Here is an 18,654-nt window from a genome sequence, read left to right as displayed (position 1 = left end):
CTCACCTACTTTCTATTACAGTTCTCACACTTAGTCCAAAGCTAACTTCATCAAAGCAAGGACTGGAAAAGCTGAATAAGGGCAAGAGAATTTTTTAAATTTTATTTATTTTAAAAGGACCCAGGGTCATTGTGGGTTGCAGAAGGTAGAAGGTCTGGCTTCTGTAATTGCTTCCCCACTGAACATGGGCGTTGACTGGTTGGTCCATACTCCCAGTCTGCCTCTCTCTTTCCCTAGTAGGGTGTGTCTCTGGGGAAGCTGAGCTACAGGACACATTGGTGGGGTCTTCAATCCAGGGAAGCCTGGCCAGCATCCTGATGGCATCTGGAACCTGGTGACTGAAAAGAGAGTTAACATACGAAGCCAAACAAATTGTTGAGCAATCATGGACCCAAAGTTTGGAATAGTGGAGAGGAAGTGTTAGGGAGGTACTCACTGCAAACTCTAGTGTACTTCTGCTTTCAGGTATATATTTTGCAGTAGTTTATGGATACGTGTGAACATATGCTCTCTCTCACAGAAACTGGTGTATATCTAGGTTTTGGGACTTTGTTAGAAAGTGAACCACCTGAGATGAAATTAGAGTGTACTATAAAAGTAAAGGTCTCACCCGAGTAATGAAGTTGAAGGGTTGTCATTCCACACCTGAAGTCTCTGGACACAGTCTGAAGTGAAGCATGTTGAGGTGGCAATCGTTGCATTGCTTAGGTTGTGATCAGTGGATGCAATATTATTTGATATGGATTGGGAGAGGCATACGGGAAAGTGGGCCCTATCCAAGGGTTCCAGGACTGGGGGAAGTAGGGGCTCTATAGTGGAGATGTGAGGTTCCTGCTGTCTTAGGGTTCCAAAAGACAATGGATAGTTAATGTTATCATCACATTAATTGGTAATTGGGTTAACTTTGAAAAGTCCTTTTGTTAGAGTTTGCTGTACAGTATCCAGTATCTTGTATATAGCTGTGCTACTGGATGCTTCTGATCTACTTGGTCTAGGCTTTTGAGAGAGTCCGCATATCAAATACACAGCCTATATATATTAAAAAGATACAGTTTGTGTTTTGAAAAACTTTGAGACATACAATTGATTTTCCCCCTCTCATATTAATTAACTAGTGATTTATATGTCTACATTTTGCTAGGAGCGTACATAAACACCATTCCCACCACCAAAAGACTGTGACCCATCCCTTCCACCCACTCCCACCCCCCACTGTCCCAAGAAGCTGCTTGTCAACCCCTCACCATAGGGTTTTTACTTTGGTGCCCTACTTACAATTTGGTCAGGTCCTGCTTTTAGTTTCCCTTTCAGATCTTCTTACTCAACTTCTGTTGATGAGTGGGATCATTCCATACTCATCTTTATCTTTCTGACTTAGCTCACTTAACATAATTCCTTCTAGCTCTGTCCAAGATGGGTCAGAGAAGGTGGGTTCATTGTTCTTGATAGCTGCATAGCATTCCATTGTGTATATATACCACAGCTTTCTCAGTCACTCATCTGTTGTCGGACACCTGGGTTGCTTCCAGGTTTTAGCTATTATGAATTGTGCTGCTATGAACATAGGAGTCCACACCTCTTTTTGGTTGGATGTTATGGAGTCCTTGGGGTATAACCCCAGGAGAGGAATTATTGGATCATATGGAAGGTCCATGTCTAGCCTTCTGAGAGTTTTCCAGACTGCTCTCCACAGAGGCTGTACCAATTTACATTCCTACCTGCAATGTAAAAGGGTTCCTCTGTCACCACAACCTCTCCAGCATTTGTTGCTGCTTTCCTTTTTGATATATGCCATTCTTAAAGGAGTGTGGTGGTATCTTAATGTTGTCCTAATTTGCATTTCTCTGACAATCAGTGACCTAGAGCAGCTTTTCATATTTTTGTTAGCCTTTTGGATCTCCTCTGTAGTGAATGTTTTGTTCATATCCTCTGCCCATTTTTGGATGGGGTCATTTGCTTTTTTTTGGTGCTAAGTTTGCTGAGCTCTTTATACGTTTTGGTGATTAGTTTCTTGTCTGATGTATGGCATGTGAAGATCTTCTCCCATTCTGTGAGGGGTCTCTCTGTTTGTTCAATAGTTTCTTTGGATATGCAGAAGCTTTTCAATTTGATGTAGTCCCATTGGTTTGTTTCTGCTTTAGTCTTCCTTGCAATTGGGTTTGATTCATCAAAGATGTCCTTGAGCTGTAGGTGGTAAAGTGTTTTACCAATGTTTTCCTCTAAGTATTTGATTGTTTCTGGTCTGACATCTAGGTCTTTGATCCATTTGGAGTTGATTTTTGTTTCTGGTGAGATAAAGTGGTTCAATTTCATTCTTCTGCATGTTACAACCCAGTTTTCCCAGCACCATTTATTGAAGAGAGCCTCCTTTTTCCATTTAATCCTTTGGGCCCCCTTATCAAAGATTAGATGTCCATAGGTGTGGGGGTTTGTTTCTGGGCTTTCAATTCTGTTCCACTTGTCTGTGTGCCTATTTTTGTTCTAGTACCATGTTGTTTTGATGATGATGGCTTTATAATATAGTTTAAGGTCTGGGAGTGTGATGGAGACTGGCATACTTTAAGGATGACTCTTTCGTCACTATCAGGCCACCCCATCAGCTGGGGCCCTATTTGGGTAGTCCTGAGATTCCCAAACAGACATGATGGGCCTAGACCTTGAACAAATCTCTCTCTCCATTGTTACCAGTCATTCCTATCAGAAACAACACAACAGACCCCTTGTGAACCCCCATAGGACCTTGCCATCAACATGGATCAACAATAGTAGAGAATATTCCATCCTCCAAATGGAGACTGCACAATATACTCTATGCTACACCTGAGGAAGATGGATCCTGTAATTGGGGCAGCTTGTAATGTTCCCACTTATGACTACAGAATGTGAGCTCAGATCTACAGGGATGCAGATGTCACATAGGCTCCTAAGGTGAATATGGGCCCCAGATCACATCAAATCAATGGGGTTTACAGTCAACAATATTTACATACCTTTCCCATATTTGGGAGCTACTCTCTTCCCTGATCCAGCTTTCTGGTCCTTCTGCCCCCCATGACATCAACTCCCGAGACAATAATTAAGATCTACCTGCATATCAGATTTCAGGCTCAAGCTCAGGCAAAAAAAAAAAAAAACTAGTATAGCCACAGGCCCTTTAGAATATAACTAAAATATGCCTACTAGGTATCTACAAAATGGACCCCCCCCCAACTCTTCAACTGCATTATTCCAGCCTTTAGGTCCATGATTGGTCAACAATTTGATTGATTAGCTTTGTATGTTAACTCTGTTGTCAACCACCAGGTTACAGATGCTAGCATGATGCCAACCAGACTTCACTGGACAGACAACCCCATCAATTTGTCCTGGAGCTCCACTTCCCCAGAGCCCTTCCCCACTAGGGAAAGAGACAGACAGGCTGGGAGTGTGGATCAACCTGTCAATTCCCATGTTCAGCTGGGAAGCAATTACAGAAGCCAGACCTTCCACATTCTGTACCCCATAATGACCTTCGGCCCCCATACTCCCAGAAGGTTAAATAGTAGGAAAGCTATCAGGGGAGGGTATGTGATACAGAGTTCTGGTGTTCGGAATTGTGTGAAGTTGTACCCCTCTTATTCTATCGTTTAGTCAATATTTCCTTTTTATAAATAAAAAAATTTTTTAAAAGACAAGGATGAGATATCATCTCACACCTGTGATAATGTCATACATCAGAAATAATAGCAATAACAAATGTTGGAGACGTTGTGGGGACAAATGATCGCTCCTGCACCACTGGTGAGAATGTAAAATGGTCCAACCCCTGTGGAGAACAGTCTGGAGAACACTCACAAGGCTAGAAATGGAACTTCCTTATGACCCAGTAATTCCTCTTATAGGGATATATCCTAAGGAGTTAAACACACCCATCTAAAGAGATATGTGTACGCATATGTTCAGAGAAGTTCAATTCATAATAGTCAAAACCTGGAAACAACCCAGGTGCCCAATAACGGATGAAAAGCTGAGAAAGTTGTATATATACATAATGGAATACTGCTCAGCTATTAAGAATAACGAACCCACTTTCGCCGACCCATATTGGGTGGAGTTAGAAGGAATTTTGGTAAGTGAGATAAGTCAGAAAGAGAAAGTCCAGTATGGGATTATTCCACTCATAAAACAGAAGTAAAGAAGAAGAACAGAAAGGGAAATGCAGAGCAAAAACTGACTGTACTTGGATTATTACACCAAAGTAAAAAACTCTGGGGGTAGGGGGAGGGTAGATTTTCAGCTCACTATAGAGGGATGGGGGTAGGGACACAAATCTTTGGTGATGGGAATGTTGTTAATATATATTCCTATTAATTTATATTCTTATAAATCACTATGAGAGGGGGAAATAGAATGTTTTGAACTTTTTAATGCTTAAACCCGAGTTCTGAGTATAAATTCCTTCAATCTAAGCACTTAAGGTTCCAAATTGGTAACCTGATTGAATTTCAACAGTGGGCTTAAATTGTTAATATATTTCTAATAATTACTTTTCTTAAGTATTAAATCACTTATAATCTTAGACCAGGGAGAAGAGAAGCAACTGATCTTCTAAGTATATAAGATATATTTAATTCTAAAAAGGATTAAATGACATAAATAATAGTAAGGCCTTGTAAGGTATAGTAAGTCCTAACCATTGGATTTTCAAAGTAAACCAAGTTTCCAAATAACTTGAATATAACTATAACTATCTATTGCCTTCTTAAACTCTAAAACACAAGGAACTTCCCCCAATTCTCTATAAAATTCCTATTTCTCTCAGTCCTGTAACCTCTGGGGTTTTGCTCATTTTCTTTCACATTTCTCTTGATCCATATCATTTGATACTATATCTGCTGATCTCAACCAAATTAATGCAACCAGTACCATCTTGACGTGTTGCACTTCGGACAGTATTCAAAAGTCAACGCTCAACTCCATTACTCTGGTGAGACCTTTCCTAGCTCATAGGACTCCTCAATTCTGTTTCAGGTGGCACACTTCCTAACAAATCCACAGAACCTAGATATACACCATGACCCATGAGATAGATCACATATGCACAAGCCACAGGGTCACTTCTCAAGTGGTAAAGCAGGTCTCCAGGTATCTATCTTTCTCTCCTCCTCTCTGTCTTCCACTACTCTTCCAATTTCTCTCTGTCTTATCCAACAACAACAACAACAACAACAGCTATAACAACTACAAAAGGGCAACAATATGGAAAAAAAATGGCCTCCAGGAGAAATGGATTCTTAGTGCAGGCACTGAGCCCCAGCAATAACCCTGGAGGCAAAAAAAAAAAAATCACCATAGTCTTGGTCACCATAATAACAAAATAGCTGCTAGAAAACTACACTTCCTTAAAACACAAAACATTAAACTGCAGGGAGAAAAGTCTCACCCAATCATAGATGGACTGAACTGGAAAACACACTGTCATCTAAAGAAGAATGAGCACATGGACGGTGGTTGATGAAGGGGAGATATGGGGCATATCACACTAATGATGTGATACTCACCAGCCACCATTTTCTCCAGAAGCACAGGAGTACAGTGTAACTTGATGTGGCTCAGAGAGATGGTCATCTCCTAAACCTCAGGGACCTCACAAAGGTGTCAAGGTACTGAATTGTCCACAAATACTACATAGGAAGGAAAGGAAATCATCTGAAAATTGGCAGGTGAACCCAGTAGAGCAAATCTCGCCAAATCTCCTACCCCAACAAAGAATCATTTTGGTGACAGAAACCTCAGTCAGAATTAAATTGTTGCCAGCACTCACTGATTAAGAAAGTGAGACCAAACTGTTGATTGTGTTGAGAGAACTGGGCAACATTAACTTCACTGGGTGTTTGTTAAAGCAAGATGTAGCATGGATCCCTCACACTGGGCTGAACAACACTTGATCATCTGAGTAGTGCAAAGCATAATAAAGGTCATTCATTTCACCATTCCCTTTTCCTTCCCAGCTACACCTTATAAATCCACCATTATAGCCACAGTGCCACCTGCAGGTGAGCAACAGAAGCTACCCTAGATGTACAAACAGGAAATCAAATCTGGAGTGTGTAAAAACAAGTCTATCCCCCAATAAAATGATAGGGAAATTAAAAAAAAATTGTGAAAAAGATAATCTACATGATTATCTGTATAATCTATATAGGTGACATTTTCTTTAAAAAAATGAAACTACAAAAACTACCAGGTCCAGAAGTAGAAGAGAGTCAGAAGGGAGAAAATACCACATTAACCAGAGCAAGGCAGTTTTTCCTGTAAAACGTATCATTCTCTGAAGGTAGGAAAACATCTAGACAGTGGTTGGAAGAAGTGGAATGGAAGAATGTTTCAGCTGCCTGCATTCAAGCCATGCACCACAGTTTAAGAACAGAGGATAGTCTCCAATTCCTAAACTTTGGCCTCAGGGAAATTCCTGAGGGATAAAAGTACTGAAATAGCCACAAAAACTCACTTTTATTTTAAAATAAACAAATAAATACTATTAAATAAAACTACCTTTTAGCAAAAATAGAGAGAGAGAGAAAGAGTGAGATGACATGTTATAATTCAGAATAAAATGAAAGAAATTGTAGGTAAGTGTGCTCATGAAATAAGTGAAGAAGAGGAAGACAACTACGAAGTGGTTTTGCTCATATGTCTAATAGAGGTAACTACAACAAATTATATTGATAAAATAATAATGATAACCAAACTGTTTCTTTGACTATAAAAACTATTTAGATTTTTGGATAAAACAGCAAAATAAATATTGTTGACTGTGAACCCATCGATTTGATGTGATCTGGGACCATATTAAGTTTAGGTACATATGTGACCTTTGCATCCCTATGGATCTGAGGTCACATTCTGTGGTCATGAGTAGGAACATTCCAAGCTTCCCCAATTTCAAGACCCATCTTCCTCAGGTGGAAGATAGAGTATGTTGCCTCCCGTCAGAGGATGGAACATTCTCTATCGTTGATCCACATTGAGGGCAAGGTCCTATGGGGGCCCACAAGGGGTCTATTGTTTTGTTCCTTATAGAGATGATCGGTAAAAATGGAGAGAGATATTTATTCAAGGTCTAGGCCCATCATGTCTGTTTGGGAATTTCAGGACTCCCCATTTAGGGCCCCAGCTGATGGGGTGGCCTGATAGTGACTAAAGAATCATCGTTCAATTATGCCAGTCTCTTGCACTTATTCAGCTTTTGCAGTCCTTACTTTGATAAGCTTAGCTTTGGAGTGACTGAGGGAAGTGTAATAGGAAGTAGGTAAGGAGAGTATCTAAGTCTAAACAGAATCTATTTCATTAGGAATTTTATGGTGTCTTTTTAGGTCTTTCTACTTGATTGCTGCATATACTGACTCACTGCAGACTACTGTGCACTTTTGCTTTCAGGTATATACTTTTCCCTAATTTATGGATACATAAGAACATATGCCCTATCTCATGGGACATGGTCTATATCTAGGTTTGGGGACTTTGTTAGGAAATGAGCCACCCATAACAGAATTCGGGAATCCTATGAAAGGAAAGGTTTCACTCAAGTAAGGATGCTGAAGGGTTGATATTCCACTTCTGATGTCTCTGGACACAGTCTGAAGTGAAGCATGCTGAGGTGGTACTCTGCGTTGATTAGGTTGGGATCAGCAGATGCAATATCATTTGGTATTAATTGAGAGAAGCATATAGGAAAATGAGGCCCACCCTAGAGGTTCCAGGTCTGGGGAAAGTATATAGCTCTATAGAGGAAGCGGGAGGTTCCTGCTATCTTAGGGTTCAAGAAGCAAAGGATAGTTATTGCCATAATCAAATTATTTAGCAATTGGGTTAACTTTGAAAACGCATTTCATAGCATTTGCTGTGTCATACACAACATCACCATAATTTATGTCCTTTGACTTTATTTGTATATAGCTGTGTCTTATAGAGTAACACCACTGGTTGCTTCTATTCTTCCTGATCTAAGGGTTTAGGAGAGTCAACATTTCAAAGACTCAGCTTATGGTCTGTACATTAAGCAGTTTGGGATATTCAGTCAATTCTCCCCTCTCATTTTATTTAAATAGTGATGTATATGACTACAAGTTAATAGGAGTGTACATAAACACCATTCCCACTACCAAAAGACTGTGGCCTATTCTCCCCCCCCCCCCCCGCCATCCCCCTAGTGAAGCTACTCTCTCCCCTGATCCAGCTTTCTGGTCCTTTTTCCAGCTATGACATCATCTCCCCAAACAATAGATTGAATCTACCTGCATATCAGATGTAAGACTAAAAAGCAAAAACAAAAACAAAAAAATTGGTATAGTCGTGGGCCCTTTGGACTATAACTAAAAATAGGCCTACTAACTATCTACAAAATGGAGACCACCAAATCTTCATCTAAACTACTCCAGCCTTTAGGTTCATGATTAGTCAACAATTTGTTTGGCTCTATATGTTAACTCTATTCATCCACCAGGTTCCAGATGCTACCATAATGCCAACAATATTTCCCTGGGCAGACGACCCCACCAATGTGTCCTGGAGCCCCACTTCCCCAGATCTCTGCCCCCTAGGGAAAGAGAGAGATAGGCTGGGAGTATGGATTGACCTATCAATGCCCATGTTGAGCACAGAAGCAATTACAGAAGCCAGACCTTCTACCTTCTGTACCCCATAATGACCCTGGGTTCGTACTCCCAGAGGGATAAAGAGTAGGAAAGCTATCAGGGGATGGGATGGAATATGGAGTTCTGGTGGTGGGAATTGTGTGGAGTTGTAACTCTCTTATCCTATGGTTTTTGCCAGTGTTTCCTTTTCATAAACAAAATAAATTTTAAAAAAACAGGGAAATAAGGGTGCTTAGTGGCAGGATATACTTGATGTACTGGCACAGGAACTATGGTGGTAGTTCATTGAGTTATACAGAAACATATGCATAGATCTAAAACCATGCTTGTGGAATCATATACTATTTTAAACCAAAGCCATTTCAATAAAAATTTCATTTGATGCAGACCCAGGTTTGAACTACCCCCCACCATGTTAAAGAAAACTTTGGTCTGCTCTCTCTCTCTCTCTCTCTGTCTGCTCCCTTCCCTACCCATCTGTATTGAGAATAAAAATGAAAGGGTCTGGGTAGTGATGCACTTGCTTAAGTAAACATGTTACCAGGCACAAGGACTTAGGTTCAAGCCCCTATTTCACACCTATAGGGGGAAAGTTTCATGAGCATTGAAGCAGTCATGCAGGTGTCTCTCTGTCTCTCTCACCCTCTCTATCCCCTTTCCCTCTCAATGTATCTCTGTCCTATCAAATAAATAAATAAATATTTAAAATTAAATAAAATTCTTAAATATTGAAAAAAGAAATCCCTGAATCAGAACCCTATTTTGCCAGTGGCAAATGAAGACTTAAATTTCAGTTTTCACATCATGAACTGCTTGAAAAATTAATAATGCATATTTCTCTCAAAATGTGTTTCAATGAGTACCTATATTTGAATTATGTCGTAAACAAGTTGAATGCTAGGGAGACAGCATAATGGTTATGCAAGAACACTTTTCCTGCCTGAGGTTCTAAGGTCCCAGGCTAAATCCCCAGCACCATCATAAGCCAGAGCTGAGTACTGCTCTGTTATTTCTGTATCTTTCTCTGTGTGTCTTCCTCTCATTAAAAATAAGTAAATAGTTTATGGATAATGTAGTTAGAATAATAGGTATACAAAAAGACTCTCATGCCTGAGGCCCAAAGTCCCAGGTTCAGTCCCTTGCACCACCATATGCCAGAGCTTATCAGTATTCTGGTAAAAATTAAAAATAATAACTTGATAAATCAGATTCACGGGTACCAATTCAGTTTACTCAATCCAACTTAGAGAAAGAGAAAGCCTAGAGTCTACATTACAATTTTTCAATCTCAGGGATTCTGATGCAAACTAGTGTGAAAACTACTGACACTTAAGTTTCTTTCATTTTATTACTTCAAGTTACTACATTCAAGTCATTAGTCTGCGTGTCCATGATTGATTTCAAGAAACAAGGTCTGCTAGGGTCAAATAAATACTGGTTTTAAGAAATAGATTACAGCTAATCCTGTTGTTCTTTCAAAGCACAGATATTTATTAGGGACTTGTTATATTCCATACCCAGAGCTATCTAGTAGATATACAAAAAAGGGGGGGTAAGATGGAAATTCTGTCCTTAAAAGATTTATTAGTAATTTCCTATGAGTCATATAAACCAATTAAGCACTGGAACCATGAAATGTAAAATAGATTATATATATTCTATGTCATGGTATAAATTTAAAAGTGCTCAGTGACTTTGTGGATTGACAGTTTGGGGCAGGGGATGGTTATTTTAGTATCAAGAGAGTGACTAGCACTAATGAATGCATCTCTCATTTTTTTCTATTAACGAATTATTTCCAGCTGGCAGCCCAGTAATCTACAGATGCTATTCTATTTACTATGTAATTTTAGCAAATGAAATAAAAGTATAAGTAGTTAATAAAATATGAAGAACTAGATTTTTCCTTAAAAATTCCTATGGTCAGTTTTCCTCATATCTTCCTAATGCAATAGGAAAGGAACATTGGAAGAGAGAATTCTGTTTTGTTAATAACCTGCAATTTTCCTCTTGAGACAAATGCAAACCTCAAATGAGAATCCCAGGCTTTTTTCATGAGCAGTTTCTGACTTTTGCCTTTGCCATTATTCTGTAAAGAGGATAGCTTTCCCTTTTACCTCTAGTTGAGACTCAGTAAGGATGCTGTGAATGAGGATCCTCTTTCATTTTAAATAGTGCATTGTGTTCTTTTATTCCAGTTTTTTATTAAGGAAAGACAAGCTACGTACAAAGCATTTAATATATAATCACTGCCCTTCGAATGAAGACATGACTTATCAATGCCCCATATTCATCAGTAGCCTCTATTAAGGGACTTTCAGCTGCTAGTCATGAAACCAAGAGTTATTTCTGCCATTTGTAGGAATTTGTTATTCCCTCAGTCCTCCTCCTGAAACAAATTCTCAACAGACAATTTATATGTGAGCAACTTCTCCTACTGAGAATTGGAACCCCTGTCAAAACACCTCACAAGAACTGACCCTATAAGGTTGTACAAGGAAATTCATAATTGTAGCTAGTAACTATGGGGATCTTTATACCCGTTTCCTCTGAAATAAACTTCTATTTCCTATGATATACCCACGTAAAATATTATTAAATATTATAGTCACCTGTCTGGACTATAATCAGGAATCAGTATTTCTGTATCACCAATGAATGTGCTTTCTATGTAACAGAAAAACTCTTCATGAAAGTACTTACTTCCTGCTTATTCTAGTTGTACATGATTCAGATTAGTTTTACCTAAATTTCTAAAATGTAGCAGATTACAATCAGAAAATATGAATAAAACATATTACAATTAAATAAAGTGTAGTCTTTTAGTTGACAGCAAGATAAGAGACCAAAAAGAATTAAACAGAAGTTTAAGAATTGAAAACCCAGCCATGATAAAACATTATTATACACCTATAAGAATGGTTAAAATTAAAAAACCAAATTGACAATACAAAGTGTAGCAAAAATGTACCACACTAGAAATCTCATACATTTCTGGTGTGAATATCAAATGATTCAGTTACTCTGGTGTGCCATTTTTTTAAACAAACACCAGAGGTTTGACATTAAGGTCTTTACCCAAGAAACATAAAAAAACATGTTCCCCCAGGGACTCCTGTGTAAATGTTAATGACAACTTTATTCAAAATAGCCAAAAACTAGAAATAATGCAAATTTTTGACCAAAGTTGAAACCATTAAAATTGTGGCTACTCCACAGAATAAAATACTACTCAACAGTGGAGAACAGTCTGGAGAACTCTTAGAAGGCTAGAAATGGATCCTGCAATTCCTCTCCTGGGGACAGTTCATAAGGAACACAACACACCCATCCAAAAAGATCTATGTACACATATGCTCTTGGCAGCACAATTTGTAATAGCCAAAACCTGGAAGCAACCCAGGTGTCCAACAACAGATGAGTGGCTGAGCAAGTTGTAGTATGTATACACAATGGAATACTACTCAGCTATAAAAAAAAAAAAAAAAAAACGGTGACTTCACCGTTTTCAGCCGATCTTGGATGGACCTTGACAAATTCATGTTAAGTGAAATAAGTCAGAAACAGAAGGATGAATATGGGATGATCTCACTCTCGGCAGAATTTTAAAAACAAGATCAGAAGATAAAACACAAGTAGAACTTGAAGTGGAATTGGCGTATTGCACCAAAGTAAAAGACTCTGGTGTGTGTGGGGGGGGATACAGGTCCAAGAAGGATGACAGAGGACCTAGTGGGGGCTGTATTGTTATATGGAAAACTGGGAAATATTATGCATGTACAAACTATTGTATTTACTGTCGAATGTAAAACATTAATTCCCCAATAAAGAAATTTAAAAAAATACTACTCAACTCCCAGAGGGATAGAGAATGGGAAAGCTATGAGGGGAGGGGATGGGATATGGAGATTGGGTGGTGGGAATTGTGTGGAGTTGTACCCCTCCTACCCTATGGTTTTGTTAATTTATCCTTTCTTAAATAAAAATAAATAAAAATTAAAAAATACTACTCAACAGTAAAAAAAAAAGAAGAATGCACTACTGGTTGAATCATTGACTGAAACAACATACAATAATAATCACGTAATTCAACTTAAGTGAAGTTGTAGAATTCGAAAAACTAAGCTTTTAATATAGAAAGCAGAACAGTAATTGGCTAAGATGAGGGATCATGCCAAAAAATCTTGAGAAAAGGAAACAAGGAGGAATCTGGGATGATACAAATGTTCTATATCTTGATTTAGAACATGACTGCAAGGGATATATGTTCACAAAAAATTCAAACTGTAGCTTCAATGTGTTCATTTAATTTATGTAAATTATAGTTCACATTTTCATATCTGCAATTTACAAAGGAGCAAACCTCAGAGAAACTTTTGCTGAAAGATAAGTCTAAATTTCTTAGCATTGTCTGTCCTCTTATTTAGTGCCTCTTCACTCATTCCTTACCAACTGTCCCAACCTCCTACTATTTATTTTATGTTACTTGTAGTTCCAAAGACTAAGATTCACTCTTACCTCTGAATCTTTAAGTATTTGCCCAGAATTCCTTCTTGGTTTACCATTCCTCATAAAATCCTTGACATCCTTCAGAAATAGTCACGATAACACCTGATATATTATATGCTAGGAATTGTGCTAGTCCTACAGCTTTCATGAGCAAAATAAAATATATGTACATATATGGTAAACATGTATATTAGGAAAATAAAGCTTAACAGTTGTGTCCAACATTACACAACTTAAGTTATGGTCAATACTGGAATCACTCTCCATTATACTACACTATCCACTGTTAACCACAGGAACATTTTTTTAACCACCGCAAGCACTCATGTGAAAATATTATGACTCAATTCATCAAGTAAACATTTAAGCTATGATTATCATTAGTGAAACCAAACCCATGAAAAATGGCATAATTATGAATGCTCATCATAAGAAAGTAAAGGTCCAAGTACAAAAATAAGTCTTAATAGACCACACATTTCATAAAGGGTTCTATAGGAGTCTAGGAAAAGGAAGAATAATTGTGTGTCCTGTCATGACTCTCTGAAAAGAACTGACATAAATGATACTATTCAATTATAATTAGATATATAACATTATGAGAATAACCCAAAAATTCATTGTAAATGAGAATATGAAAAGTCATGGATGCATAATGATGAAATACAAGAGGGAATGGCAAACTCTAGCATATGTCTGGACAGACAGCAGCAGTATCTGAGGAAAATCTGTGGCTGGGCTATCTGAACTGTATGAAGAACTGGGACCTGAAGGACTACTCATTAGCTATTTGGAGCATAAGAGGTTGGATTCAGAGTCTAGAAAACTGTTGCACCTACATGATTAGAATAAAGGTGGCAAAATGAAAATATTTGTACAGTGGGGGAGAAGATGACTTGAGCCTTAGACACACTGAATTAAATTAAAAGTAGACCGTCTGCAGACAATTAGTTTACTGCTGACAATGACTTTAGCAGTCTTAAATTCTTCTATCTGTTATTTTTACAGATGGCCCTTTTGAATTTCTTCTTTCCTGAAGAAAAATCCTACTCTGAAGAGGGAAGTAGACATATTCACCGCAATAAAAGAAGCAAAGGAAGTGAAGGAACAGATGGTAAGCCTTCTTGGGTAATCCACTATCACATTAGATAATGTGAGAATTAATTTCTTAATTATTTTCACCATTGCATATTGCATGCATTGTCCATCAATCCAATATTGCAGATGGTTTTTTCCAATGTAACTTCAGTCATCAATCCTTTTTGTTATTGTCACCGGAGTTTCACTAGTTGACTCCAGGTCAACTTTCTCAGATGGAAAATGAGAGAGGTAAATATATCACAACACCAAAGCTTCCTCTATTGTGGTGGAAGATGGACTCAAACTGCCAATCAGACCTTTTGCATACAACTGATTTTATAAGAATCTTGCAACCCAGATTCCTTTAGTACTTTTTTAATTATGTCTGAGAATCATGATAACATTTGTTTCTGTCCATCACACTCCATAAGAATGAGATCCACCGGATTAAGCACACGTGGCGCAAAGTGCAAGTACCTGCCTAAGGATCCCAGTTCGAGCCCCTGGCTCCCCACCTGCAGGGGAGTAGCTTCACAGGCAGTGAAGCAGGTCTGCAGGTGTCTATCTTTTCCTCCCCCTCTCTGTCTTCCCCTCCTCTCTCTATTTCTCTCTGTCCTATCCCACAATGATGACATCAACAACAATAATTACTACAACAATGGAAACAAGGGAAACAAAAAGGAAATAAATAAATATTTAAAAAATACTAAAAAAGAAAAAAAAGAACGAGATCCACCAAGAGGATTCAATCCTATTAAAACTGGCAGGTTTTTATGCTATGCTAGTTGGGTTGGTATTGGTATCAACTATTATGCTTAAATATTAATCAGTACTTCAGGAATTACCTGTACGTTCCTTAAGGTTAGGGATTAATTTTTATGTGTATAACACCAGAATCTTGCAAATTGTCAGTATTTGTAATGTTAATTGATTATGCTGGCTGCACCTGAAACTAGGCTGTGCTATTCCAGGAAAAATGCATCTACTGAGGATGAAACAAATATGTATTAACTTTCAATACATTCTGTGGAGCATTAAAAAAGTGTTGTGCTGGATCCTAAGCAGAATATTTAAATAATTATATTTCAAAATCACTGTCAGGTGACACAACAGAATGTTGCCTCTTTGGAACAGAAGTTTTTTAGAATGCATATCTCTAAGTTGCTTCAAAGCCATCTAGATTCAAAGATACCATACGTGTGACTACATATGCCAAAAATATATGTCTAGTGGGCTAAACAGCAATATATATATATATATATTTTTTTTTTTACTGAGGGGGTTTATGCTTTACAGTAGATTCATTGACATATGCGTACGATCTCATTGTGTACCAAACCCTGGAAGTTTTCTCTTTCCTTCCTCACCCTCCCTTCTCAGAATCCTTTGCTTATCCAGTTCATGTTTCTCCCTCCCCCTCCCTACCATAAGTCCCGCTAATAAGTGAGGTCATTTGATATTCATCCTTCTGTTTTTGGCTTATCTCACTCAACATTATGATCTTTTAAAAAATTTTATTATCTTTATTTATTTAATAAAGATAGCAAGAAATTGAGAGGGAAGGGGGAGGTAGAGAGGGAAAGAAACAGAGAGACACACCTGAAGCACTGTTTCAGTACTTGTGAAGCTTTCCCCCAGCACGTGGGGACCAACTGGGAGCTCAAACTCAGGTCCTTGAGCACTGTAGTTGAGCATTATGCTCAATTAGGTGTGCCACCACACAGTCCCTCAACATTATGTTCTAAAGTTTCATCCAAGGGGATGCAAAAGAGACAACTTCATCATTTTTTAAATTATTTTATTTCTAAAAAGGAAACATTGACAAAACCATAGGATAAGAGGGGTACAACTCCACACAATTCCCACCACCAGAACTCCATATCCTATTACCTCCCCTGATAGCTTTCCTATTCTTTTACCTTCTGGGAGTATGGATCCAAGGTCACTTGTGGGATGAAGAAGGTGGAAGGTCTGGCTTCTGTAATTGCTTCCAAGCTGAACATGGGCATTGACAGGTCGATCTATACTCCCAGCTTGCCTCTCTCTTTCCCTAATGGGTCAGGGTTCTGGGAAATCAGAGCTCCAGGACATATTGGTGAGGTTGTCTGTCCAGAGAAGTCTGGTTGTCATCATGATAGCATCTGTAACCTGGCGGCTGAAAAGAGAGTGAACATATAAAGCCAAACAACTTGTTGACTAATCATGAACGTAAAGGCTGGAATAGTGCAGATAAAGAGTTGGGGGGGGGGGGCGTCCATTTTGTAGATAGCTAATAGGCATTTTTTAGTTATATTCCATAGGGTCTGTGGCTATACTAGTTTTTTGTTTGTTTAGTTTAGTTTTGTTTTTTGTTTTTGTTTTCCCTGAGCCTGAAATCTAAAATGCAGGTGAATGCAAGTTACTGTCTGGGGAGATAATGTCATGGATGGAAAAAGCACCAGCAAGCTGGATCAGGGAAGAGTAGCTCCCTGATATGGGAAAGGTGTATAGATATTGTTGACTGTAAACCCCATCGATTTGATGTGATTTGGGGCCCATATTCAGCTTAGGAGCCTATATGATCTCTGCATCCCTGAATATATGAGTTCACATTCTGTGGTTATGAGTAGGAACATTCCAAGCTGCCCAACTATTGACCCATCTTCCTTAGATATAGCATAGAGTATGTTGTCCAGCCTCCATTCAGAAGATGGAACATACTCTACTACTGTTGATCCAAGTTGAGGGCAAGTTCATCATTTTTAACAACAGAACATTATTATATAGTACATATTATATAGTATATATTGTATATTATATAGTATATAGTATAATATATATATATAGTATATAGTATTATATTTTTCTGGGTAGTAAACTTTAAAAAATTTTTTTAATTTATTTATTTATTTAAGAAAGGAGACATTAAGAAAATCATAGGATGGGGGGGTACAACTCCACACAATTCCCGCCACCAAATCTCCATATCCCATCCCCTCCCCAATAGCTTTCCCATTCTCTATCCCTCAGCGAGCATGGACCCAGGGTCATTATGGGTTGCAGAAGGTGGGAGGTCTGGCTTCTGTAATTGCTTCCCCGCTGAACATGGGAGTTGACTGGTCGATCCATACTCCCAGTCTGCCTCTCTTTTTCCCTAGAAGGGTGAGTCTCTGGGGAAGCTGAGCTCCAGGATGTATTTGTGGGGTCTACAGTCCAGGGAGGCCTGGCCAGCATCCTGATGGCATCTGGAACCTGGTGGCTGAAAAGAGAGTTAACATACAAAGCCAAACAAATTGTTGAAGAATCATGGACCCAAAGGTTGGAATAGTGGAGATGAAGTGTTGGGGGGTACTCACTGCAAATTCTAGTGTACTACTGCTTTCAGGTATATATTTGCCCTAGTTTATGGATACGTGTGAACATATGCTCTATCTCCTGGAACCTGGTCTATATCTAGATTTTGGGACCTTGTTAGGAAGTGAACCACCTGGGATAGATATAGACAATACTATGAAAGGAAAGGTCTCACCTGAGTGATGAAGCTGAAGGGTTGTCGTTCTACACCTGAAGTCTCTGGACACAGTCTGAAGTGAAGGGAGCTGGGGTGGCACTCCTTGCGTTGATTAGGTTGCAATCAGCGGATACAATATTATTTGATAAGAATTGGGAGAAGCATACAGGAAAGTGGGCCCTACCCTCGGGTTCTAGGATTGGGGGAAGTATAGGCTCTATAGTGGAAATGTGAGGTTCCTGCTGTCTTAGGGTTCGAGAAGACAATGGATTATTGCTGTTATCATCACATTATTTGGTAATTGGGTTAGCTTTGAAAAGTCCCGTTGTTAGACATACAATCAATTTTCCCCCTCTCATATTAATTAGTGATTTATATGACTAAAATTTAATAGGTGTGTACATAAACATCATTCCCATCACCAAAAGATTGTGTCCCATCCCATCCACCCGCCCCCACCCCCACAACCCCCCGGCCGGCCCAGGAAGCCACATGACCAGCCTCCTGCTCACTTCAGGGTATTTACTTTGATACCCTACTTTCAATTTAGTCAGAACCTGCCTTTAGTTTCCCTTTCTGATCTTTCTCAACTTCTGTTGATGAGTGGGATCATCCCATACTCATCTTTATCTTTCTGACTTAGGTCACACAATTCCTTCTAGCTCTGACCAAGATGGGTCAGAGAAGTTGAGTTCATTGTTCTTAATAGCTGCATAATGTTCCATTGTGTATATATAACACAGCTTTCTCAGCCACTCATCTGTTGTTGGGCACCTAGGTTGCTTCGTGGTTTTAGATTATGAATTGTGCTGCTATGAACATAGGAGTACACACATCTTTTTGGTTGGGTGTTATGGAGTCCTGGGGCTATATTCCCAGGAGAGAAATTACTGGGTCATGTGGAAGGTCCATGTCTAGCCTTGGGAGAGTTCTCCAGAC

General features: G+C 38.8%; 1 protein-coding gene across 4 annotated transcripts in view; it reads left to right on the top strand.

The window, feature by feature from the left end:
• The window catches only part of EDA (ectodysplasin A), a 620,747-nt gene that overhangs the window by 413,499 nt on the left and 188,594 nt on the right, over positions 1–18,654 (top strand). For all 4 annotated transcript variants that reach the window (XM_007530749.2, XM_007530748.2, XM_007530747.2 and 1 more), the window contains exon 2: positions 14,154–14,259. In XM_007530749.2, coding sequence (XP_007530811.1) covers positions 14,154–14,259 — 106 coding nt within the window. The remainder of the gene's footprint in view (positions 1–14,153; positions 14,260–18,654) is intronic.

Source organism: Erinaceus europaeus, chromosome X (assembly GCF_950295315.1).
Source record: "Erinaceus europaeus chromosome X, mEriEur2.1, whole genome shotgun sequence".
Taxonomy (NCBI): domain Eukaryota; kingdom Metazoa; phylum Chordata; class Mammalia; order Eulipotyphla; family Erinaceidae; genus Erinaceus; species Erinaceus europaeus.
Note: the sequence above shows the minus strand (reverse complement) of the source record. Positions and strands in the feature narration are given on the sequence as shown.